This window comes from Erpetoichthys calabaricus, chromosome 5, assembly GCF_900747795.2.
Source record: "Erpetoichthys calabaricus chromosome 5, fErpCal1.3, whole genome shotgun sequence".
Classification (NCBI taxonomy): Eukaryota; Metazoa; Chordata; class Cladistia; order Polypteriformes; family Polypteridae; genus Erpetoichthys; species Erpetoichthys calabaricus.
In genome coordinates this window covers 155176039-155202930 of record NC_041398.2, presented here as the reverse complement: position 1 = coordinate 155202930, position 26892 = coordinate 155176039, and the positions used below count along the sequence as shown (strand labels likewise).

Here is a 26892-nt window from a genome sequence, read left to right as displayed (position 1 = left end):
AAATAATGTACCAGAAGAAAGGTTGGTGTAATATACAAAATATACTGAAGGAAGACTAAGAGATGACTAAGAAATCAGCAGATGTCCTATAAACGAGAATGGACAGTCGTTACATGCACAGAAATTTCAAGGGTGTTGGTGCAACTCAAAGGTATAAGAAGAACCAGAATATAATATAATGAACTTTTATTTTATATAAATCATTTGGGTGTAAACCAATGAACCAACTAGAGTAAAATGTATGTATTGATTGAAACTGTATGTAAATTCAACAGTTCATAAAATTAATCTCAATTCTTTGTTTCTCTGACCATTCTGATCATTCTGACCATGTTGTAACAGACTGCTTTTAAATGAATACTCTCTCCAAGACATTTTGTCGAGGAGTAATTAAAAGATACAATGAACAGCTTTTCTCCTGCCTGATAACTGATTTGTCCTGTTAGGGGATGTTTTAATATGTTAAATTTTGACCACAATATACCACACAGCAAACACACATGGCACTTGTGTGTAAAAAAGACTGTCATATTTTACACAAACTTGTCAGTTATTAGAGATAAAATTCACCCTAAATTAAAAAATCATGATATACATCTATTTTTCAGCATTATTTCAGTTTTCAAAATCCAGCCCAATGTAGTGAAAAATTCAGAGATCTGTGAATATCAGAGTCACTTTAACTTTGTGCACATGCACAGAATCTTTCAAACATATGTGCACAAAAGTCTGAAGAGGTGCTTACTGTTTGTAAAAAGAAAGAAATCAATAAATGTGTTGTTGTGTGTTTCTCACTGGCAGTACACACTATAGTTTATGTTACAGCATTAAATTTAAACTTTAAAAATTGAATTACAAGTCAAACAATTAGTGTACATAAAGTATTAAGGGGATCTTAACTTTTCACTACCACATTAGATCTAACTATAGCTTATTATCAAAATGTGTGCTGCCCAAGGTAAATAAAATTAATACTGAATTGACGACATTGAACACACTCTTGTAAATGTTAATATTAAATTTATTAAAAGAAAGAAAAGAAAATCCTGCATATGATAGTAATTTTTCATAGTGTTTTCTACATCATTATTAAACTAGTGTTTACAAAAATGTGCAGTGGGCAATACTAATAGCAAATCTCCAAAGTGTTATGATTAGCAATGTTACAAAGATTCTAAATAATTCAAGTATGGTTTAAATTGCTCTCAAATGGTACATTTTGAAACCAGACAATAAAGGGCAGAGACCAGTCCTATTCAGTGAATATATATGAAGAACAGATAATTTGAGTCAATCCAATATGAGACATACGAACATTTGTCTATAAAAATACAAGGAATTGCATAATCATTTTCATTTGTAATGTTTCTTAGCAGTTCTTATTTTCTAATGCTGCTAAAAGTTCCAGGCAGCACATATAGTACATCTACTGTATAAGTCTTATGGGAAACTAAATAAAAATATAAGATTTTGCAGAATGATTTTTAATTGACTGTTTCTCAGAAAATATATCTTTCAGTTAAGTTACTTCTCTTAGTGTTTTTTTTCTGTCAAGGTTGTGTAAAATGTCACATTGTAAATCAGTAGGCTATTTTACCCAGCATCAGTGAAAATGGACGTTTATGGCCATGTTTGGTGCAATGAACTGATGACCCATCCAGGGCTGTTTCAGCGCTCTGTAAAAAATCAGACTTCATTGTACTTTGAGCACATTTCATGTGGCTAAATATTTTCAATACAACCCTGTAGGCTCCTGCTGGAAGACTGGATAAAATGGGTACCAAATAGATGAATTTCTGTTTTACATCCAAATAATTAGTGTGTGAACAGTTTACTTTAAAATTAATTTAGTCAATGTCTGGGTATATTTCTGCAAAATATGTTTATGAAATCTGTTTAGTGGGGGAAAGAATGGGATGAGTCCTGTTAAAAAGTGGAGTGATTTTAGAAAAAGTTAGTCCTGTGCAGACCTCTAATTAGAGGATCATTTGAAAAATTAACAGAAATAACTGATGACAACTATTTATTGTCAATATTATCAATAATGACAAATAATTGTCTCAGCCCTACACACATGCCTCAGAGCATAGCATGAGTGTTCAGATTACACATGGAGAATGACTGGACCTACTGTATTCTGCCACAGATGAAAAATTGTTAGTTCACAAAGGCAAGGATTAAAGGACACAGAGATGAAACAATAACACTAGTTGAGGTCGTAACTCAAAAGACAAATGATGCTTTGACTAAACCCAATATGTGAAGCTGAACTTTTAAAGTATTAATAAAACAAACCAAAATAAGTAAGTAACAAATCTTACCAAGCAAGCCTCAAAATGGTGGTGGCCCATAAAGAACACATGGTGGTGTCACAAAACAATAGTATAATAAAACTACAATTATTAAAATAAGGTAACAAAATAAAAATGAAACTAGAAAGAATAACTGTAAAGGACAACAGGAAGGTGATGTGCACTACAATGCTTTTTTTCTTTAGTCTGGTAGTTGGCATGAGCCACTGCCTAGATGGGATGCCAAAAGGATGTCTAGGGATTAGAAGAAACCACACCTCAGATGAGACATTATAAAGACTGTTGGAGGAGATCATCAGGTCACAGCTAAGTCCTCCAGGCATGTCATAAGTAGAAGGAGGCCACCATTGTACTCTGGCCACAGTTTTACGGTTGCCTGGCCCTTAAAGAGGACAGCTGAATGCTTCTGAAGGACTTTACTTTAACCACGAAGTACTTCCTGTCTAACTGGCCAGGGCCACAGATGTCTTAACTGGGTGCCTCTTTAAAAGGAACTTCAGTTTCTCCCCCAGGTGAGCTTGGAGTTAGGAGAGAAGTACAGACAACGGACATCTGGCTAGGAGGAGGAAGAAATGACCAGAGATCTGAAGTGATGCAAAGAAGGAAGGTGCTTTTGTGCTTAGTTAGGCCCAAAAGGGGCATAGTTTTGTCCTTTTTGTTTATATATTTACCTTATATATTTTTCTTCCATTATATCCTCCCTGGAACACTCAGTTTCTGTTAATAAACTTTAATTTTGCTTGAAATTTGATTTGTCTGGACACCATTCTGGTTTGAAAATCACTCAGGCGTGTCCCATACAGGTCACATAATTTTTAAAATCTTTCAAAAATAGAAGAGTTCTCAAAAAGGTTATTTTACCACAGGAAAAACGATGCTCCACTGTGTATTGAATCTTTGTTAGGTATTCATATTGCACAAATAAATGACTTCTTCAATGCAGCTAGAGTGACCTAGATAATGCAGTCTCCAACACTCTACAAAGTTCAAACAAAAATCAAACTCCCTCTCACTCTTGTGCCAGGCATATTTACATATTTCTGGTTAAGCAGTTTCACTTTGGGTGGCTATTCCAGTCTAAAGTGCTTGGGAGTACATTCTAATTGTTCCATGAGAGCAGTAAAACATATGACACAGAGATAGCCACATTCAAATTAATATATTGTATATGACACAGGATAACATTCATTACTATTCATGTATTTCTGAAAACAAATTATTAAGGTGGTAGAAGAAGCAAGGATCGTCCCCATAAGGTCTTCAGAAGAAAATCATATGACCACTTCTTCCAACCGTATTGCTAAGAATGTCTATATTAAATGCATAGTGTCATGCTTGGGTCACAGATTTGCACAGAGACACAGGAGGTTGTAGAAAAAAAAGGAACTTTATTTAAAGCACTGCAAACAAACATTTGTCTCTTTTCAAAAGTTTAAACGTGCTCCATGACAAGTCAGAGATGACAGTTCCGCCAGGAGCAGAGAATGTCTGAGAGAGAGAAAAGGAGAAGCAACCAATCAATTTAACAAACTGAAAGAAGCCCGTACAGGCTTTTTAAGAAGGTGGAGCACCGCGCGAGAGGCATATTACGTGACAGAGCCGACCAGAAGGGAAGGGAGGAATGTGAAGGTAGTCTGTCAATGTTTTTTTAGGGGTTCTCCCAGGGGCGTCTGTATTCTCTGGGGATGCGATCAGCTCCTCAGCTCACAATAGAAAGAAGACAGTCCTGAACATCAGCCTATAGAGGGTACACTGATACCTGATGTGGGCTCAAGTTCACATAGAAAAAGCTTAGGAATGGAAAGATTGGCTAATAATTGAATGTTAATAGACTGAAGGAAGCCTTTGAAGGTGTTGAAGAACCTGTTTTCAATTGATAGAAACTTGCAGAGGCTGAATATAAAATTTTGATTTGAATAATGGCAGGCGGCACGGTGGCGCGGTGGGTAGCGCTGCTGCCTCGCAGTTGGGAGACCTGGGGACCTGGGATCGCTTCCCGGGTCCTCCATGCGTGGAGTTTGCATGTTCTCTCCGTGTCTGCGTGGGTTTCCTCCCACAGTCCAAAGACATGCAGGTTAGGTGGATTGGTGATTCTAAATTGGCCCTAGTGTGTGCTTGGTGTTTGTGTGTGTCCTGTGGTGGGTTGGCACCCTGCCCGGGATTGGTTCCCTGCCTTATGCCCTGTGTTGGCTGGGATTGGCTCCAGCAGACCCCCGTGACTCTGTATTCGGATTCAGCGGGTTGGACAATGGATGGATGGATGAATAATGGCCTGGGTATGGAGTACTCTTTCTTCCCTGTGGTAAAAGGTTTGGTTTCATTTCATGCCAACTGCAAGTTTTTAGTAGATTTACTAAGATTATATTAAGTACATCATGTATGTTTTTTCCTGTACAAATCTTAACAACAATCTTGCAACAATAAGGATTTCAATGTAGTGTGTACACGTGACAATGTGACTGTTACTATCACAGTTGATGCCATAAATAATAAAAATATATCAATGCATGAACATAATTCATACCCTTTTGTAAACAGAGGTTCATTATACCAACATTAGACTGTATCATGTTAAGCCACCAGAGCAGTGGTTCTCTACCTCTTTTTAACTTAGGGCTGCAGCTGTAGTTGTTCACAAGAAAATAATAAATCCACATGTTTCCTTAAGACACTAAATATTAGGCTTATACAAAAAAAACTAAATGTAAATGTTGTGAGGGATGGCAGGGGACCTTGTCTAGCCAGGATGCCCTCAGCGTGGAAGGACAGGGAAAAGCAGCATATTCAGGGCACTGCATCCCCAAAGTTGCTAGATGGCAGCCCACCAGAGTTACAGGGCCACCACAAATTCTCCCAGGGTATACTGGGAATTGGAGTTAATTACCTCAGCGCTTTTGGGTTCTGGGGGATGTGCCAAAATAACTGGTGAGCCCTTCTGAGCCACAGCTTTGGGGCACAAGAAGTACTTCCATGGATCACATAAAAGGAGCTGCCTGCCTCAGCTCCGGGAGCCAGTGTTGGAAGGAGTACAATGCTTGCATGGAGGAGTGGAGGCAGTAATGGAGAGAGAGAAGACAAAGAGATTTGCAAAGTGCTTTATTATGGTTGCGCTTGATGCTGTGGGAAACACTTACCTGAAGTTTCCCATGAATAAACTGCTTGCGGCAGACTTGTGTCCAAGCCTGTGTTGTGTCAGGTGTTTGGTGAACTGGATCACCCCCACAATTTACCTCACAATGACATCAGTATTTGTTGCATAATTGTTTGAGATCAACTTTTTATAAAAAGCACCAATAAAAAGAACTGTGAAAAAAGAAACTAGGATAGCAAGAAAAAAACACACCCACCTTATTTTTTTAAATTAATAATTTAAAAAAAAGTTACAAATTAAAACTTTTCAAAGAAACCTCCCAGAAATGGCCTGTGAAAACAAAGAGTTAGGGGGTGTATTTTAGCAGATAATGAGTTTTTTTGTGGAGAATATATGGCATATCCTTGCAATATTCTTAAACTCAACTAAGGGTCATTAATTGCTTCTCTAAATATCTGCAGTGTGAGTCACCTGAAACCAACCCATTCACTCAAAAATACCACAAGATAAAAGGAGCCATTTAACATTGTTTAAGAAAATTGGAAGATTAATAATTTTAACAGATGTTAAAGGAAAGGCAATTTATTTACAAGAAAAAGATTCTGGGGCATTTTCATACAAAATATTTTTACAGTATTTTAGAGTTATAAAAAGAGGAACAAAAGCTAATTAAGTATGGCAAAAACATATCCTAGTAACTTATGCATATATTGCAATATTACAATTCCAATATTTCTGCATTTATTCAGAAATTACATCAACTAGCCAACCCACAGAGTAGCATATGCCACATAATTATGTTTTGATGGGTGAACACTTCCTGAAAGATACAGTTGTCCAAATGGGGTGGGTTTGAGGATACGACTGTAGGTGAATGAAAAGATGGAACTCTGGAGAGGGCAACTTACAATTGTCCGTGACTGACAATTGGAGGATCGTCATCGCACACTCATTCACATCCGCGACAAACATACTGTTTTACACGCTGCATACAGCGATTCACATCCACGACAAACATGATTTTTCTTAGATGGTCCTGTCGCGTCCACCCTCGCACTCGAAGCATACACACTGCCTGGTAATGTGCCCGCTCGCAAGAGCAACTCACAGAGACTCACAAATTGTACTACAACTTGCCTGAAGAAGGGGCCTGAGCTGCTTCGAAAGCTTTTATATTGTAATCTGTTTAGTTACCCAATACAACGTGTCATTTTGCTACACTTCTCATTGCATCCATAATGGCTAATATGGTACAACACCCTACTACTATTTGAACTTTTATAATTAAGCAAAATTACATCTTGCCTGAAGAAGGGGTCTGAGTTGCCTCAAAAGCTTGCATATTGTAATCTTTTTAGTTAGCCAATAAAAGGTGTCATTTTGCTTGACGGTACTACACCCTACTACTACAAACTTAGTAATTTACATTTTTGTGTATTATCATATATATGGTGACATTTGTTTATACATTATATACAGTAAATGGGAGGTTGAAATTATCATGATTTTTGTTACTGTTCCTACCCAGTGCTACCTCCAAAAGTCCAAAAGGAAACGTGACACAACTTGAACAAAAAAGAAACATGTTGATCCTTGGAGAGCCATAGTGGCTGCATAGTGACAAACATGTTTTTGTTCCAACCCAATTTCTTAATGAGTCAATTGTTGTTGAATCACTAATTGCTCAAGCAGCATTTTTATATTTTATTTTAGCTGTCTTTCTTGTTAAGCCCCCCCACCCACACCTTATTTGGTTATTGTGGTATTAAACAGTAGCATTAACTGTTTTTAATTGTCCTGTACTTGCAATAAGATGCAAATGACAAAGGAACCAGCAGTTATTCATCTACTAAATAATTTCCATTTGCATCTAGTATGATTGTTGTATTTTATTGTTATGTGCAGTAAAGGTGGTACCTCAATTTTCCAACAGAAACAGATAAACATTCTCTCTTTATCACAACTAAGGTCTTTACCATTAACTACTGTATATAAACTTCTGTATGCTGGTATAGGTGTTTGTTTTGGAGGTGCATAAGAAGATAGAGAAGCATAAGCTACTAATGGCAGTTGAGACTGCCAAAGGATTTTCAAAGCACAATGTGGCAAAACTGAACCAACAACAACACAACCTAAACAGCAAATGCCAGCAGTCTTGATTATAGCCACAGGAGTAGAAACAAAGCAAGCACGAGTGGAAGACCTTGCTGATGAGGCTGCCATGACTGGGAAATCAGAAATGGCTACTTTAGACTCACAAGCAGACCCTGTGCTCCAGGTGGAGAGGAAGATTGACAAGAAGTTGCTCGAGACCAAAACACTTCTGTTGGACAAGCAGAACGACATGCAGAAGATCAAGGTAAATAAAAATATCTCGTCAAAGATTGAGCTTGCCAACCAGGCGATTGAGAGACAGTGTAGAGATGAATGTCTTACCCTCACCAAGGTCAATCAGCTCCTGTACACTGCAGCAGCTGTGGTCGCTGGAAAGTATGATGACAAGCCTGTTAAACATCAGAATAGTGAGACACCTGCCTGGAGGCAATGCATTCAGTGACAGGTAGAGCATCTGAGAGGGCAGCTCTCCATCCTCATGTTCGCAAAGTGAGTCGCTGCCAAAAAGATCCATCACCTTTCAGCCAACATCTTCAAGAAGTGGCATATGGAATCAGCATATGGAGCTCATTCAGGACATCAGGCTTAAGGTGGCCGTACATGCCCAGCATCTATGTGGTTTTGAGGAGCAAAGTAAACATTCCCAGGAGAACAAGGTTTTTGTAGACAACACCAACCTCCTGCTTTGACAGCTAAACAAGGAGCAGACTGTGGTTCAGAAGCCACCAAATAATGACAAACTGCTCGAGTTCTGGTAAGGCATCCTGTCAGATGAGAAACAGCACAACAAGAATGCACTATGGATTCGACATGAGGTCTCTCAGTATGAGAGTACCCCTGAATAGCAGTGGTTCCAGTTCTCAGTTAGTGAAGTTGCTGACGCAATCAGCAGGACCAGCAACTGGAAGGCACCTAGTCCAGACAAGCTCCAGAACTTCCTGGCTTAAGAAATTCATAGTTGCCCACAGCCAACTAAATGAGAGTGCTCCCGAGAGGCAGAAAGGTTGCTGTGCAGCAAGATTTAAGAACCAGCTCTTTATCAACAAAATGGTGATTACAGATGTCAAGAGTAGGAAGAAGCATTCAAGAATGGTGTGGATAGACTACAAGAAGGCCTTTGGTCCAGCTATACAGCTTTGGCATGATATTTTGTCTCTTTGGAACTAAAGAATATGGATGGAAAGACCAGAAATCTACTCACAATGCATAGTCTTCTATATCCAAACACACATGCAGAGTGCCTGTATACCACACAATGTCAAGGAGGCTGAAGACTTTCAGAGCTCAAGACAGCAGAGGAGGTTGCAATTGTCTATCTGTATGAATACTTTGAGTGGACTAGTGGGTGGCTACTGCAACTGCTGCTCAAAAACCACCAAACACTGCATAAGCACGAGTCCATTGTGAAGACAGACCATGAGATAAAAAAAAGTTATCGGTGACTTAGGCCACTAGTGCTAGCAACGAGTAAACCAAGCAGTTACTCAGGTCCGAGATCATGGAGACCAAGATGCAGTGCTACAAGGAGAAGCCATTGCACCACCATTTCTTCAACAACCTAGACAGTCCAAACGTCGAAAAGAACCTGCCGCATGCATGGCTTAGAAGTGCAGGTCTCAATGGGGAAAATGAAAGCTTCATCACAGCCGCTCAAGATCAGGTCTTGAACACCTGGTAACATCCATCCATCCATCCATTTTCCAACCCGCTGAATCCGAACACAGGGTCACGGGGGTCTGCTGGAGCCAATCCCAGCCAACATAGGGCACAAGGCAGGAACCAATCCCGGGCAGGGTGCCAACCCACCGCAGGAACACCTGGTAACACCAGAAGTATATCGCAGATTCATCAGTTTTGAGCAAATGCCGTCTTTATGATAAAGCTGAGGAAATCATCAGCCACATAGTGTCTGGATGCCATGTATTGCTGTGAAGGAATATTGTGAATGTCACAACAAGGTCAGTCAGCATGTGCCTGCACTGGGCAATATGTCAACAGCTGGATGTCCCAATGACAGACAACTGGTGCAACCATATACCAGACACAGTTGTTGACACCAGAGACTGTGTCATCATGTAGGACAAGACTATCCCCACAGACTGTACCATCACCGCCAATAAGTCAGACATTGTGTTCCATGACAAGAAGAGCAAGTCGTGGGTCTTCATTGATGTGACAATCCCAGATGACAACCACATCCTGAGCAAGAAGGCAGAGAAGATCATCAAATATAAAGACCTAGAGTTCGAAGTCAGACCCATGTGGAACACAAGGACAAGAGTGGCTCCAGTAGACATAGGCGCAATGGAAACTATCAAGAGCAGCTGGACAAACTTCTGTGTAGAGTCCGCACAAAAGAAATCCAGAAGATCACACTCCTCAGCACAGCCTACATTCTTCAACAAGTCCTCAGCTAAACAACAAGCTGAATTCAAAGCCTGAGAGGTCTGGTTGACCTCTGGCATCTGCACCAGCACATCATTGAGTCCTGAGGGGAGTGTATTATAATAATAATAATTATTATTATTATAATAATAATCATCATCATAATAATCATAATCATAATATATCCATTCCAACCTGCTCATCCAGAACATGTTCTTGGGGCAGCTGGAGCTGATCCTAGTAATCATCAAACGCAACTCATGAACAGAAGCCAGACAGGGTGCAAGTCCATCACAGGGTGACTACACACACACACACAGATCCACATACATCCACTAGGTCCACTTTAGCAATGTCAATTCACCTAGTTTATTCAGGTTGAAGTTTAGTAAGAGCTAATGTATTGAATGAGATGCCCAAAATGTGACGCATACTTGCTTGTATGCACACTTTTAGTAGTATTATATCTTAATGGAGAACCCTAGGATAATAAGAGTGCATTCTCCGCCCATTAAATGATCCTGGGGATTTCCCAAAGTAATCCTTGGGTAGGCAGACTAAAAGCATGTCAAAAGATATGATTGGGCAAAGGCATGCTGCAGAAGAGAAAAAAACAGAAGAGACAAAAAAGAGACAGAGACAAGAGATTGAAAGCAAGTTTCAGAGAAAGGAGTACTCTGACGACTTTGAGGTGGACAAGTGAATGTGTTCACTGCTCCTTCATACTACATTTTGTAAGACAAGACATTTTTTTGTACTTTTTGGCCTCCTTGGTTTATTTTTTGGTATGAGGGTTGCTACAGCAGCATCTCCTTCAGTTGCAGTTTTAGTAAGTATGACATCAAGGTTAGAAAGTTTACAGTTGTAGAATATAAATAAAACATTTTAAGAAATAAGAGTTTTTAATAAAAGTATGCCATTTATATTTACCCAACTGAGTAAACTTAATTTTTTTTAATTTTAAGCTTTTAGTGTAGAAAGTGGTTCAAGATCAGTTCTATTAAGCAAAATGAGATCTGGTAGTGTAGTGAAGTTATCAGATTAAAATACTTACAATATGAAATGCTATTAGTGAAACCCAACGTGTTCCAGTCTAATGTTGGGAGAAGAGCTATCTAATAATTTTAAATATTTCACAATAAATATAGGGCGGCATGGTGGTACAGTGGTTAGTGCTGCTGCCTCACAGTTAGGCGACCCGGGTTCGCTTCCTGGTTCCTCCTTGTGTGGAGTTTGCGTTATCTCCCCGTGTCTGTGTGGGTTTCCTCCGGGTACTCCGGTTTCCTCCCACAGTCCAAACACATGCAGGTTAGGTGCATTGGCGATTCTAAATTGTCCCTAGTGTGTGCTTGGTGTATGTGTGCACGCCCTGCCCAGGGTTTGTTTCCTGCCTTGCACCCTGTGTGTGCTGGGATTGGCTCCAGCAGACCCCCATGACCCTGTGATTAGGACATAGTGGGTTGGATAATGGATGGATGGACAATAAATATAAACACAGATTTAAAATAGAACTGAGAAGCAGTGTTTCTTTTGTCTCAGAAAACTGATTCTTTTTAACTTTACTTATAAACCTAATGACACTTAATGTTCAAAAGGCAAGTAAACAGAATATGTAGGCACAAGGAAATTGTCCTGTAAGAAAACAGTAAAGCACTGTCCCATCACACTCAGTAGACTATGCAAAAAATGCAGGGTGCAAACCTGTGGCCTTATTTATAAACGGTGCGTACGCACAGAAATGTTGCGTACTCCCGTTTCCACGCTCAAATCGCGATGTATAAAACCTAAACTTGGCGTAAAGCCATGCACATTTCCACGGTAACTCATACCTTGGCGTACGCAATTTCTCCGATCGGTTTTGCAGACTGGCGGCACCCAGCGTCAAAGCAGTGCTACTGTTCCTGTGTGATCACCTTTCTTTCTTAGCTCCACATTCCTGACGCTGCTTTATAAATACACTGAAACCAACTGCATATTGTTTATTAGTGTAATGCATCTGATTGTAATTAACCTGCAGCAATATAATGGTCCAGGGAATAGCCATAGTATTCCAAATACCATAACTGCTTTAGCGTTGTAACTCTCACTGCATCTTCTTCTTCTTTCAGCTGCTCCCGTTAAGGGTTGCCACAGCAGATCATCTTTTTTCCATATTACTCTCACTGCACCACTCTGAGTATTTATATCACTGTATCTGAGTGGGGAATCACAGCAGCAGCTGATCGGAAAGAGAAATATCGGTATACAGCATGAAGCAGACGCTGCCTGAGCCACGGCAAAACGCTTTATAGAGACTTCCCAGTACGGACTTCGCGGTTTAGAAAAGGTTTCATCCCAAGAACTCTAAACGCACTTAATCAGTCCATCAAGTGCTCCTTGTAGAACTGTTTACTTATAAGTACAATTACCTCACTGTAAACTTGCACTACAGTTATAATATTGCACAACCTACGCCACTTTATAAAGCACGTATTTACATATGATGACGGTATTCATTTTTAAGATGAAATGCAGCAAAATATGTTGATTATATTATACAGCTAAAACTATCCATCCATCCATTTTCCAACCCGCTGAATCCGAACACAGGGTCACGGGGGTCTGCTGGAGCCAATCCCAGCCAACACAGGGCACGAACCAATCCCGGGTAGGGTGCCAACCCACCGCAGGACACACACAAACACACCCATACACTAGGGCCAATTTAGAATCACCAATCCACCTAACCTGCATGTCTTTGGACTGTGGGAGGAAACTGGAGCACCCGGAGGAAACCCACGCAGACACGGGGAGAACATGCAAACTCCACGCAGGGAGGACCCGGGAAGCGAACCCGGGTCCCCAGGCCTCCCAACTGCGAGGCAGCAGCGCTACCCACTGCGCCACCATGCCACCCCAGCTAAAACTAACTTCATTTAAATAATCTGTATTGTTAATAATTACACATGTGAGGACACGGTGCCGCAGCGCTAGCTATTTCAGGGATTGTTCCTGCATTGCATTGTATTCTTGCGCTGACGCGACACTGGAAAGATAGACGGATAGTATAATTAAACATGTACTAGGAAGATATTTCAGTGTTCCTTAAAAGTTTTGAAGAATCGGCGTTCTAAGCTTACAGATGGCTTAACATCTATTACAGAGCTGATTGTGTGGCGATTGGATATTTGGAGAAAGAAAAGTAAGGACAGGAATTGGAGGTTAGTACGTTTGAAAGAGACAGTACTTCTGTAATAAATTATTTCATTGAAGGTCGCACATGGCACAGCAAGACTCTTGCGTGAGATATGAACAATCACTGCGCCACCATGTTCCCATGTTTAATAACATGCTTTCATTCCTATCATCATGAAAATGATATCACGTATACATCTCAGTATTTTAATTATTCAGAGAGCTGTAATATCACGAATGTAATGGATTCTGTGTCCTGTCGGAGAAAGAGAAAGAACGGAAGCACGTAGTGATTCACACACATAGAGCACATAGAAGATCAAATACAGAACAAAGCATTTAACGTGCTACTTGAGAAACTAGTAAAATAAACGATTTTAAGATGAAGTTTATGATGTTCTATTTTAATGGCAAAATAAACTACGTGATTAAAGTGGAAATTTCGAGATTAAAGTTGACATTTCGTGCTTTTTTCCCACTGTGTGCCTATTTGTTTTCTCTGTACCCTAATAAGCTTTCATATGGCACTCAGACGGTGGGCTACGACTCGCCTTTTCACGGCGACTTTGATATGTGATTTTTTTTTATTTCGGGCACTGTGCGACTTTGTGAACTTGGATCTTTCGAGTTTCTCCGACACTCTGTCACTCGATCAACTTTCTTTTGTTGATTATACCACTATTTAAATCAACAAATAGTACGTTTTTCCTTTGCCTCCACTTGGTATTCGCTGAAATTCTTATATTTTCCCCTATGCTTTTCCCATTGTCTTTTCACAGAAGGCTATTTATATTGATTTGCATATTCAAAGAGGCGTAATTCTGGGAGAAGTTGGGGCGGGACAGAAGGCGCGTGCACATGCGTTACTTTTCACACTGATCGGGATTTATGTAGTGGAAGAACGTGAAAGTTTGTGTGCGCACAGATTCCTGCATCTGGATTTTTCTGTGCGTACGCACAATCCCGCTTTTGTGCTTACGCCATGTTATAGTGTGAGTTCTACACACGGCATTATACATTAGGCCCCTGGACACCATCAGAGTTTAGGAATAAAAAAAAAAACATTTAAGTCCAAAAAAGGGAAATGGGTGTGGAATTTAAAAGCAAAAATGTAAAACGCAGCACAGGTAGAGGTATCCAAAAACACTAGCCTGTGGGTGCAATAAAATATAGAACACTTAACTTGGAATCTAACTGTGGTGAGATGTATATACAGTGCATCCGGAAAGTATTCACAGCGCATCACTTTTTCCACATTTTGTTATGTTACAGCCTTATTCCAAAATGGATTAAATTCATTTTTTTCCTCAGAATTCTACACACAACACCCCATAATGACAACGTGAAAAAAGTTTACTTGAGGTTTTTGCAAATTTATTAAAAATAAAAAAATTCAGAAAGCACATGTACATAAGTATTCACAGCCTTTGCCGTGAAGCTCGAAATTGAGCTCAGGTGCATCCTGTTTCCCCTGATCATCCTTGAGATGTTTCTGCAGCTTAATTGGAGTCCACCTGTGGTAAATTCAGTTGACTGGACATGATTTGGAAAGGCACACACCTGTCTATATAAGGTCCTGCAGTTGATAGTTCATGTCAGAGCACAAACCAAGCATGAAGTCAAAGGAATTGTCTGTAGACCTCCGAGACAGGATTGTCTCAAGGCACATATCTGGGGAAGGTTACAGAAAAATTTCTGCTGCTTTGAAGGTCCCAATGAGCACAGTGGCCTCCATCATCCGTAAGTGGAAGAAGTTCAAAACCACCAGGACTCCTCCTAGAGCTGGCCGGCCATCTAAACTGAGCGATCGGGGGAGAAGGGCCTTAGTCAGGGAGGTGACCTGGAGTTTGCCAAAAGGCACCTTGAAGGACTCTCAGACCATGAGAAAGAAAATTCTCTGGTCTGATGAGACAAAGATTAAACTCTTTGGTGTGAATGCCAGGCATCACGTTTGGAGGAAACCTGGCACCATCCCTACAGTGAAGCATGGTGGTGGTAGCATCATGCTGTGGAATGTTTTTCAGCAGCAGGAACTGGGAGACTAGTCAGGATAAAGGGAAAGATGACTGCAGCAATGTACAGAGACATCCTTGATGAAAACCTGCTCCAGAGCGTTCTTGACCTCAGACTGGGGCAACAGTTCATCTTTCAGCAGGACAACGACCCTAAGCACACAGCCAAGATATCAAAGGAGTGGCTTCAGGACAACTCTGTGAATGTCCTTGAGTGGCCCAGCCAGAGCCCAGACTTGAATCCGATTGAACATCTCTGGATAGATCTTAAAATGGCTGTGCACCGACGCTTCCCATCCAACCTGATGGAGCTTGAGAGGTGCTGCAAAGAGGAATGAGCAAAACTGGTCAAGGATAGGTGTGCCAAGCTTGTGGCATCATATTCAACAAAACTTGAGGCTGTAATTGCTGCCAAAGGTGCAATGACAAAGTATTGAGCAAAGGCTGTGAATACTTATGTACATGGGATTTCTCAGTTTTTTTATTTTTAATAAATTTGCAAAAACCTCAAGTAAACTTTTTTCACGTTGTCATTATAGGGTGTTGTGTTCAGAATTCTGAGGAAAAAAATGAATTTAATCCATTTTGGAATAAGGCTGTAACATAACAAAATGTATAAAAAGTGATGCACTGTGAATACTTTCTGGATGCACTGTATATATATATATATATATATATATATATATATATATATATATATATATATATATATATATAATAAGCACTACAGTTCCTATGATACTTTCAGACATTACATACGGGGACTGTGGGAGTGATGGGTGATTTGGGGAGTAGTTGGTTGGAGTAATAAAAAACGTGCATTGCATTCAGTAACCCATTTGGAGTCTTGACTTTCTTTAATCAAGTAAGACCGAGGTGGCATGACATGGTGTCAGGAGTGGTCTTGAAGTAAAGACAGCAATAAAAGCCTCCTTGAAGAACGAAGAAGAAAAAAAAAATGTCGAAGTTTAATGCTCCTGAACCCTTTGATTTCTGTCAGCCTGCAGGTGGAAAGCGGTTTAAACTGGGTTGAGCAGTGCAAATTGCACGCTAGTCAGAGCTTGTTACAAAGCAGAATGCCATGATCACAGACGCAGACGCTTGGGCACTAATGGTTCAACGCGGAGGAGGAAAATGCCATCCTGGAAGAAAAAGACAGTACGGCAAGAAGGCACAGCAAAAGCAAATGCCGACGGAGAAAACACACTATTCAAGGTGCAACAGATTGCATGGCCTGAGAGACTGTCCAGCTTATAATAAGAACTGTCATAAGTGTAATAAAATGGGACACTTTGCTGTTGTTTGTAAAAGTAAGACAGTTAGAGCAGTTGTGGTAAAAGACAGACAGCAACAATGAGCCGTTTTTCTTGGGGAGTGTGGAAGAACCTGATTCTGAGAGGCACTGGCAAGTAAAACTCCCAGTGTATGGTAAAGTAGTAACTTTTAAGATTGATACTGGAGCAGATGTCACACTTATGTCACGTAGCACATATGTGGCTCTCCCAAACCGCTCCCCTTTAGTTAAAACATCAGTAATCCCCAAGAGTCCAGTTGGGGCAGTACAAATAGTTGGAATTTTTTTTGCAGAAACAGAGATAACAGATTTTTTTAGTGGATGGACAATATGCTAACAGCCTTTTAAGTAGAAGTGCAGCATGCAGCATGGGGTGAGTTATTACAGCTGACTAAGTCAGTGCATGTGTTTTTGGGGAAATAGGTCTTTTAAACTATAAGCCAGTTAAGATAGAACTAAAGACTAATGTGCAGCCATACAGCTTAGCCACACCACGCAGAGTGACATTCCCTTTGATGCAAAAGGTGGATGAAGAATTGAAACGTATGCAGTCAATTGGGATAATATGTGCAGTAACTGAGCCCACTGAATGGTGTGCTCCCATGGTTCCAGTAACGAAAAAGAATGGCAAGATAAGAATTTGTGTAGATCTCAAGCACCTAAACAAAGCTGTTAAGATGGAGAAGTTTATCTTGCCAACACTAGAGGATATAGCACCGAGACTTACAGAAGCTAGTGTCTTTTCCACTCTTGCTGCATCCTCTGGTTTTTGGCAAATCCCTCTGGACCCTAAGAGTGCAATGTTAACTACATTTATAACTCCCAAACCAGGTTTTATTTCAGGCATTTACCATTTGGAATCTCCTCAGCACCTGAGATATTTCAACGAGAAATGAGCAAACTGTTGCGAGATCACACAAGTACAGAGGTTGTTATGGATGATATTTTAGTATATGGTAAAGACCAAGCAGAACATGATAAAAATGTAGATGCAGTCTTGAGAACAATACAGGAGTCGGGACTGAAGCTTAACGGAGACAAATGTCAGTTCAGTAAGAGTGAACTGCAATTCTTTGGCCACGTTATTAGCAAAGAGGGGGTGAAGCCTGATCCTAACAAAATAAAAGCAATCACTGATACTCGCCCATATGCCGCATAATCACGCCGCTTTTTTAATGATTTTTAAGCACAGGGAAAAAAATGAACATTTAAAAAATCCGTAATTTAATAAACCACCAAGAAAAGTAACATTGCAACAATGCACGCTACAAACCAACATACAATCATCATTCAGTACGCACTGCCTGCTCATGTGCCCGCCCCCAACTCCTCACTTGAGTCACTTTCGTCTGTGTACAGTCCACATGCACCTGTGAGTCACGTTGACTGTTCATTTTCCAAACACCGCCTCAGTCGCTTTTGTCTCTGCTACAGTCCACATGCACCTCTGAGCCACGTTGTCTTTTCATTGTTCTATGCGGTTCTGGCTGCTTTTCTGTATATAATCCACCAAGTCACCCGACCATGGTACTAGCGAGGGGGGGTGTGTACAAAGGGCAGGGACGTAATCAGTGCGAGCGTATGACCCGCACTTACTGGGAATTCCTTGTTCGTGGGGAACAAGGAATGGGGTTCAACGGCTTACCCACGTCTCTCGGCGCCGGGTAGACACACGTTGATCCATTTAGTGTAATGCGCGTGCAGTACCGGACATCCAAGGGCATCACAGACCTGTTAATGCTCAATTTCACGTGGCTGAAAGCCACTTGTCCCTCTAAGAATTTGGACGCTGACCGCTCTTGGGTCGCGTAACTATTTAGCAGGCGGGAGTCTTGTTCGTTTTCTGAATTAACCAGACAAATCGCTCCACCAACTAAGAACAGCCATGCACCACCACCCACAGAATTGAGAAAGAGCTATCAATCTGTCAATCTTCTCCGTGTCCGGGCCGGGTGAGATTTCCCGTGTTGAGTCAAATTAAGAACCCAAAGACTTTGGTTACCCAATTGGCCGCCCGGTGGATCATGGGAATGACGCCGCCAGATCGCCTGTCGGCATCGTTTATGGTCGGAACTACGACAGTATGTGACCGTCTTCGAAGCTCCGACTTTCGTTCTTGATTAATGAAAATATTCTTGGCAAATGCTTTCGCTCTCGCTCGAATTGTTGTCAGGCATGTGCCATGGTCAGCTGCTTAGTGAATTGTTGGTGGGCGTGGCTCTATGTTGTCGGCAGGCGTGGCTCTGTGAGTTGTCATCGTATCCCATGGTCTTAGAGTTGGTGGGCGGGTCTCTGTGAGTTGGCGGGCGTGGCTATACCGTGCGTATCCCATGGTTGTCTTGCTTGTTCTGTCGGCTTAGTGCATTATATATATAGATGCCAAACCCAGTAGACATTTCACAACTATCTGGGTAAGTTCGTGCCAGGTCTTTCAACAGAGATTCATCCCCTAACAGAGTTACTGAAGAAAGACGCAGTGTGGGTGTGGGACACACCACAACAGCAAGCATTTGAACGGGTGAAAGAAATGTTATCATCCACAACAGTATTAGCCTATTATGATGTGCAAAGGCTCACAATTGTGTCGGCTAATGCTAGCAGCTATGGCTTAGGAGCTGCATTGCTGCAGACACATGGAGACAGAGCACAACCTGTGGCCTTTTGCTCTAGAACATTGACAAAGGCAGAGCAGCAATACTCACAAATCAAAAAGAAGTGTCTTGCGATGGTATGGGCATGCGAGAGGTTTGCCCATTACCTCCATGGGTTAAGAGAGTTCATTCTGCAAACAGATCATAAACCCTTAATCCCATTAATCAACACATGTGATCTTGATAAAACACCCCTGAGATGTCAACTTCTCCTGATGCGTTTGATAAGATTTAATGTAAAAGCTGAGCATGTTCCAGGCAAGTTACTTGTGGTGGCTGACACATTGTCACATAATCCAGTGCGTGATAAGGAATACCCCAATACAGAGGCAGAGATACAGGCCCATGTTGAGTCGGTGATCAAGTTCAGGCCAGTGTCTGAACTAAAGCTAAAAATCTATATTACTAAACCACAGTTAATTTATGCACGACGGACGCACCGAGGTGCATGCGCACTGCGGCCTTTACGCCCGCCCCAGAGTCCAGAGTCAAACACAGCGGCTTCCCAAAACGCGGCGGCGCCCGCCCCAGAGTCAAACGCAGCGGCTTCCCAAAACGTGGCGGCTTCCCAGAGTCAGTATGTGGCGCCCAAATAACACAACATACTGTGCCGTGGCATCCGCCCCAGAGTCAAACGCAGCGGCTTCCCAAAACGCGGCGGCTTCCCAGAGTCAGTAGGTGGCACCCAAACAACACAACCTATGAGCGCCCCCGCCCCAGAGTCCAGAGTCAAACGCAGTGCACTACACTTGCTCTAATCCACTGTGCCAGTAATATAGATCACATAATGGTCACAGACTCTAACCCAGCGGCTTCCCAGACTCAGTGGCTGGCACACGAACACCACAACCTGTAAACTAAACTTGCTGTGCTCCACTCTGCCAGCAGTCGGTGTCAGCAAAGGCAACGGAATCATGTCTCCACAAAACGAAACCGCCTTAGTACAGATATGCTTATTTAATTAAATGACATTTCCCCAGACGCACCCACCCTCCATCATATGTCATCCATCCAAATATCGGACGAAACAGAAACTGATTGCCATTCTTGGATTTACGATTCTCTAGAGAAGCTACAGAGAAAGACTCTGAATTATGAAAGGTAAAAGAGTTTCTCAGCAATGGTTGGCCTCGTCATGTGCCTTATGAGCTGCAAAGGTTTCATGCAGTAAGGGCATCTTTAACTGAAGCTGAGGGCTTACTCTTGTATGAGGACAGGATTGTCATTCCATTTGCTCTTAGAGAACAAATTTTAAATCGTTTACATGAAGGACACCTTGGGTTAACAAACTGCAGACAAAGGGCTAAAATGTCTGTATGGTGGCTAGGGATTGGAGTAGAGATTCGCAGAAAGGCGTCAAGCTGTAACTTTTGCAAAGAGCATAAGCCTACTCAGTAAAGAGCCACTTATACCTAACACTTTACCACCAGGATCCTGGTATAAGATAGGGGCAGACCTGTGTGAGCTCTCCGGAAAGGATTATCTATTGGTGGTAGATTATTATTCAAAAGATATAGAAATAGCACAGCTACAATCAACTACAAGTCAGCACATCATTGCCAGACTTAAGACCATGTTTGCAAGATGGGGAATTCCACCGGAATTTTTTTCAGACAATGGTACTCAATTCAGTTCCATGGAATTTGCTTAGTTTTGTTTAGATTGGGGTATCAAACATACCACATGTAGCCCTCATTTTCCACAGGCAAATGGTGCAGTTGAGAGAGCTGTGGGGACTGCCAAACACATTTTGAAGCAACCAGATCCCTACTTGGCCCTTTTAAACTATAGAGCTACAGGAGCAAGTCCTGCCCAGTTGATGCTGGGAAGCCCAATATGTACAAGGGTCCCAGTGATAGATGGAAAACTTCAACCACACATCTTTCCTTTTAAAGAGATAGCTGAAAATGACTCTAAGGCTAAAGCAGGCTATAAGTTTTTTTTTTGATGAAAGACATTCAACACGCACACTTCTTTCTTTGCAACCAGGAGAGAAGGTGCTTCTTAAATTAGATGGAGACAAGGGTTGGCAAACACCAGAAACTGTCATAAGCCCAAAGGATGAGCCACGCTCATATTTGGTGCAAACAAGTAATGGCTCGGTACTGCACCGTAACAGACATCACCTTCAGTCAGTACCAGTGGTGGCAACTGACAGCAAACAAGATGAAGGTAGCCTATATCAACCTCAGGAGGATCTTGGTTCACCTGCTACATCTACGTCTTTGGAAAATTCTTTGCCTACCACAATATATATATATATGCAAGTATGTTAAGCTACAAGGGTATTTCTCAAAAAGGGGGAGATGTGGTGAGATGTATATATATATATATATATATATATATATATATATATATATAACTTGTATATAATTAGATAATAAGCACTACAGTTCCCATGATGCTTTTAGACAGGACATACAGGGACTGTGGGAATAATGGGTGATTTGGGGAGTGGTTGGTTGGAGTAATAAAAAACGTGCATTTCATTTAGTAACCTGTTTGGAATTTTGACTTTCTTTAATCAAGTAAGACCGAGGTGGCATGACACTAACTCAGTTAAAGGCTTTTCATACTGGTAAGATAAAGAAAGCTACACTGATGAGCTGTAACCAGTTTTCATCTTTTGCCTCCTTTACCCTTCTGAATATATGACTTCAGCATAGTTAATATTACATAGCAACAGGCACAGATGGAGGGGCAAAGAAAACTATAGGCAAATATGCTGAGCCAAGTCAAATCTTGACAGGTGTAAGCCAAATGAAATTGCCATAACATGTGGTCAAGGTATGTGGGCACTTAAAGATATCTCTTGCAGGGTACAGTATCACCTTATAGCATGAAGTGACAAAGATGCAATCAATGTACTATTTTGAATTGAATTATCTCATATATGGCACAATTTGGTACAGAACTGAAATTTTGTAAAGTTGACTTTTATTCATGTTTCCTTAAGAGGCATTAGCTCTCCGGAAATATGTTCTTTTCAATTGCGGCATTTTAATTAACCTGAATTCAAATAATTATAAATAAAAAAGGTATTATCCCCACCCCTCATGCAATAAGACGGTTAAAAGATTACACGAGAAGCATAAAGGATAATCTAGCTCTTTACTGACGGGTTCATGTGGTATTACAAATGGGAAGTTTATGACAGACATATCAAGCATGTGGGAGACTTGACCTACGCAGTCTTGTCATCTTTCGTCGCCACGCTGAAAGGATTTTAACCGGACAGAAGACATAATCTTCTGCCCGGCCTCGGACGGAAGACATACTCTTCCGCCCGGAAGCTTCAAAGTGTTGGCCTTAGGTGTCCATTCTTATATACTGGTTGCTCCATGTGCAGGCTCCTTGGCTCCGAATCCAAACAAGGTCAGGACAGGACTCAAACCACACCTTCAAACATACAGGAATAGCACAATGCCTACATACAGTTCTCATTCTCCCAACAAGGGAAGAGAATAGTGTACTGACAGAAGACAAAAATATACTGGTCTGTCTTTAGGCTGACTAATCAATTCTCCAGTTGTCCTTTGGCTCTCTAGTCCTGTGCTTGGCTCGGCAATTCTAAATACTGATGCAGTGCCCCTGTGTGCCATACTTGGTCGGCCTGTATGAATGAGTCTATAACAGTGGGCACAGAGAACAGTGACATTAAACTTAATAAAAACACATAGTATAACAATTCTTCTAACATAAAATATTTTTATTGGCCTAATCTTCTAGTGCAGTGGTTCTCAGTTTCAGTCCTGGGGACTTACTGTGGCTATAGGTTTTTGTTCCAACCAACTTCTGTTTTTAATTGGACTGCAAGTCTAATAAAGTGATCTGTTATTACCCAGTTTCTGTGTTTGGAGTCAATGTAAAAATTACAAAATTAAGTTTTATTAAAATGTACTAAGCAGTTATATGGGAAATGTATTTTTTACTTTTTAACAACATTTTTATCCTGGTTTTCATTGTTCTATTCCAGATTTTCTGGGTATTTAATCCATTATTTACTAATTAGTGGTTCTGACACTAAAGTAGTTGTAACCTGTCTTCATTCAGTGTTGTTTCCCCAGGTGTCTGCTCTGCTTCTTTTTAATTGTCATTATTAGAATACAACGAAAGAAGCAAACTTCACCAAGATCAATTATTATCACTGATTGCGACTCTGAGTGGAACAACAGAGGTTCCCCAGGACTGAGTTTGAGAACTCCTGTTCTAGAGCCATACTTGATTAAGCAAACAGTTAATATGAGGGATGTTCAAAAAGTTTCCACACTTTTTTTAACTCTATTTATTAAGAATTTCAAAAACAAATTACATCACTTTTCTACATAGTCACCTTCATTTGCAATACAATTTTCCCAGCATCATACCAACTTTTTAATGCCCAATTACTACTCCTCCCTCCCTTTCCAACGAAAATATAAAAATGCAGGAACTTTTTGAACATCCCTCGTACTGTATATACTGTATAATACACAAATATATAAAAAGGGAGAACACAACCTACTTTGTGTAGCTGAGATGAAAATAACAGCAAAGATAAACAATTGTAAAGTCCACATGGTATTTCCTGGAGTTGCAAAGGGAGATCTCAACTTGTAGATTAACTTTTTCTTCTTTTCAGGGAATCACACCATTTAAGTTGTATCTGTTAAAACCATACAATAAAAACAGATTAAGTACTGCCAGTTGTACACAAATAACACACAGCAAACTATAACTGTCAAAGGTTTCATTTTCTTTTCTTTGTTATAGCTTGTCTAAATTCATCAGTTTCTAATGGAATGGTAATCAAATCGTCTATCTTGAAAATGTATTGCTGACATTGTTGATCAAACACATTTTGGTGACAATGTATGAAATGCTTTCACAAAATAAAAAGAGCCCTTATGCCAATACCTATTTACTAAATATCAAAAAAATTTGCATATTCTACCTGTATATATGACATCTTATTTATTATTTGGAAATCTCTTATTGCATGTCCAAATTTTTTTCAATTTCTGCATGACACTACATAACAAACACCTGATGACCCCCCCCCCCCCCCACACACACACACACATTTTCCATAGTACTTTCCATCTCTGGGCAATATGTATTTTTACAAAAAATTATTGTACACAGAAGCCTTGGTCTAATGTATATGAAAACCAGAGTGAAAAACAGAATATGGAACAGGTGAGACATGAGGAAGAAATTATTACAAAACAATACCAAATGAATGATTTTATGTCCATAATAGACCTATAATCCAGATAGGTTCTCCCTGAAGCACAAAAAAATCATCTCATGCTGCAAAGGATTAAGTCACATCTCACAAATGCTCCAGAAACCAAGCCAAAATGTAAGCCAACTACTGCATAAATGCAAAAAAATAATTACCAAAAAATGTATCACCTGAATGATACCTTGACAAATGAAACTTATACATTACTAGCTGTGTAAACCCATGCTGTAAAAAGCCTTGGGTTCCAGAAACTATTGAAATCATCAGAAATAAAACTGAAATGAAGAGATGTCAGGTAATTGAAAAGAACTACTCTGAGCATCTCTGTCCTATGAGGATTCGATTTGCAGACGTGCTTGCATCACTTGTGCATTAGCGTAAGGAGGAAATGTAAAAGGGATACCATTTTGCCGATGTTAGTGGCTAAGCGACTTTGTTTTTCTTCTGACATTTCGTTTTGCTGACGTGATGGCCCCGCTTGTGTTATTAGCAGCTAAGCGAGTTTTCTGTTTCCTCGAAGGTGGAGCCCTTACCTCGACTCTACCTCTCACTTCCGGGCCAGACAGACAGACAAACTTTTAGACATTTATATATAAGATTGGGTTGGTTGATTTTTATGTGTTTTTTTGTCTAAATACCAGCTAACTTTGCCCTCTAACAACCACTACTTGAGTAACGCTTTAGAACTAAGAGGTCTATTTATTCATTTACAGTACAGTATTAGAATAAAACTGACACTCATGATTAGTGTTACTTTAGAAATGTTTATGCATTCATTTATTTTTACAACTGAAGCATGGGAAAGTTAAGTGACTTGCTGAAGGTCACACAATGACTTGGATGGTGGAATTGTAAGTGATTATGTGCTAAAACATTTCAACAGGTGAGTTATCAAACAAACAGAATATGATTTCCTTTCTCATCAATGACAACTGAAAAGACAATCATATGTCTGATTCTTTTTTTGTCATTTTAATGGCTCCAAATTGAACATTTTTAAATGCCTTTTCAATGTTACTTTGTATTCTGCACTAAGTAAAAGTACATTTTGATAAGTGTGGGTAGACTGGAGAAAACAGACAGCATATGAGCTTCCTTACATTAACACTTCTTATTGCAGTTTGTATTATAGTACATAATGTCCCAATAAAAAAGACTGACCACAAAGAACTGTTGTTGAGGCATTCTTGTGTCAGTACAAGCACCTCTGAGTTGACCATGACTGTTCATCACACTTTTAAGGTGAATCAATTATTCCTGCAAAACAAATTGTGTATCAGTTTCTCTTTCCCCACAAAATTATTTCTTCCGATCCTCTGACAGATAACACACTGTACAGATTTGTGTTTATGCGTCCATTAGGCCAGATTATTTAGAAACACAAGGAGATCGACCAGATTTACGCATATTACATGCGGATTTATTTATCAATAGCATCCAATGACACTGAAACTCTGTGTTCTCTGGTCCAGTGCTATACTTGCACTTCAGAATAGAGGAATAGTAATTTCCTCAAGCCAAACAAGGAAAAAATGTAAATCTTAGTTGTTTGCAGAAATTAGGGCAGGTTTTAGAAACAAACTCGATCACTTGGCACTTCACATCAAGGCAAAAGTAGAGATTTATATGTTATAATGGATAAACACCTAAACTTTAAAATTTATATTAACCTTATTACTAGAGCTGTATTTTTTTATTTAAGGAATATTGCAAAATTTAGACCTCTTACAACACGCAAGATACTAAAAAATTATTTTACACTTTTGTTTTTAATCAACTAAATAACTGTAATGCTCTCCTACTACAATGCTTTGTTTATTATTCCAACAGCTAAGCATAAAAGGAGTGTTGAGGTGGAATTTTGCTGTTATGTACTAAAACCCTACAATGCCTTAACAATAGAGATGTGCAACAAAAATGAAAGGTTAGAAGAACATACAGTAAAGAACATTTAGGTCATACACACTGGCAAAGAGGAGGAACCATTAAGTCAATGTGTGCTGTGCAGAGAAACCTTTGTAAATGAGACCCTGAGGCCAAACTATGTTATCACCTCAAAACTAAACATTCTTATTATGTGTCTACACTGCTTGAATATTTTCAGGCCAAGGTAACAGAACTACAAGACAAACAGTGCTTTATTGAGTCCGTATATTACCAAGATGAAAATGCTAATACAGTGCATGCAGTGTACCTAGTGAAACACATTGCTAAGACTGGGAAGCCACATACCATAGGAAAGGACTTGATTTCATTTCCTGCCAAACAAATAGTAAACGTGATGCTGGGTAGAGGGCTTTCAAGCAGATGAAATAGCTATCTTTGCCAAAAAACACAGTTACAGTGGTGTGAAAAACTATTTGCCCCCTTCCTGATTTCTTATTCTTTTGCATGTTTGTCACACAAAATGTTTCTGATCATCAAACACATTTAACCATTAGTCAAATATAACACAAGTAAACACAAAATGCAGTTTGTAAATGGTGGTTTTTATGATTTAGGGAGAAAAAAAAATCCAAACCTACATGGCCCTGTGTGAAAAAGTAATTGCCCCCTGAACCTAATAACTGGTTCGGCCACCCTTAGCAGCAATAACTGCAATCAAGCGTTTGCGATAACTTGCCATGAGTC

At 40.1% G+C, this 26892-nt stretch overlaps 1 protein-coding gene across 12 annotated transcripts in view; it reads right to left on the bottom strand.

Moving 5' to 3' along the window:
- Nucleotides 1-26892, bottom strand: part of adgrl3.1 (adhesion G protein-coupled receptor L3.1) — a 1303645-nt gene that overhangs the window by 1100983 nt on the left and 175770 nt on the right. For all 12 annotated transcript variants that reach the window (XM_051927733.1, XM_028802158.2, XM_051927732.1 and 9 more), the window contains exon 2: nucleotides 23539-23679. In XM_051927733.1, coding sequence (XP_051783693.1) covers nucleotides 23539-23593 — 55 coding nt within the window. In that variant the 5' untranslated portion in view covers nucleotides 23594-23679. The remainder of the gene's footprint in view (nucleotides 1-23538; nucleotides 23680-26892) is intronic.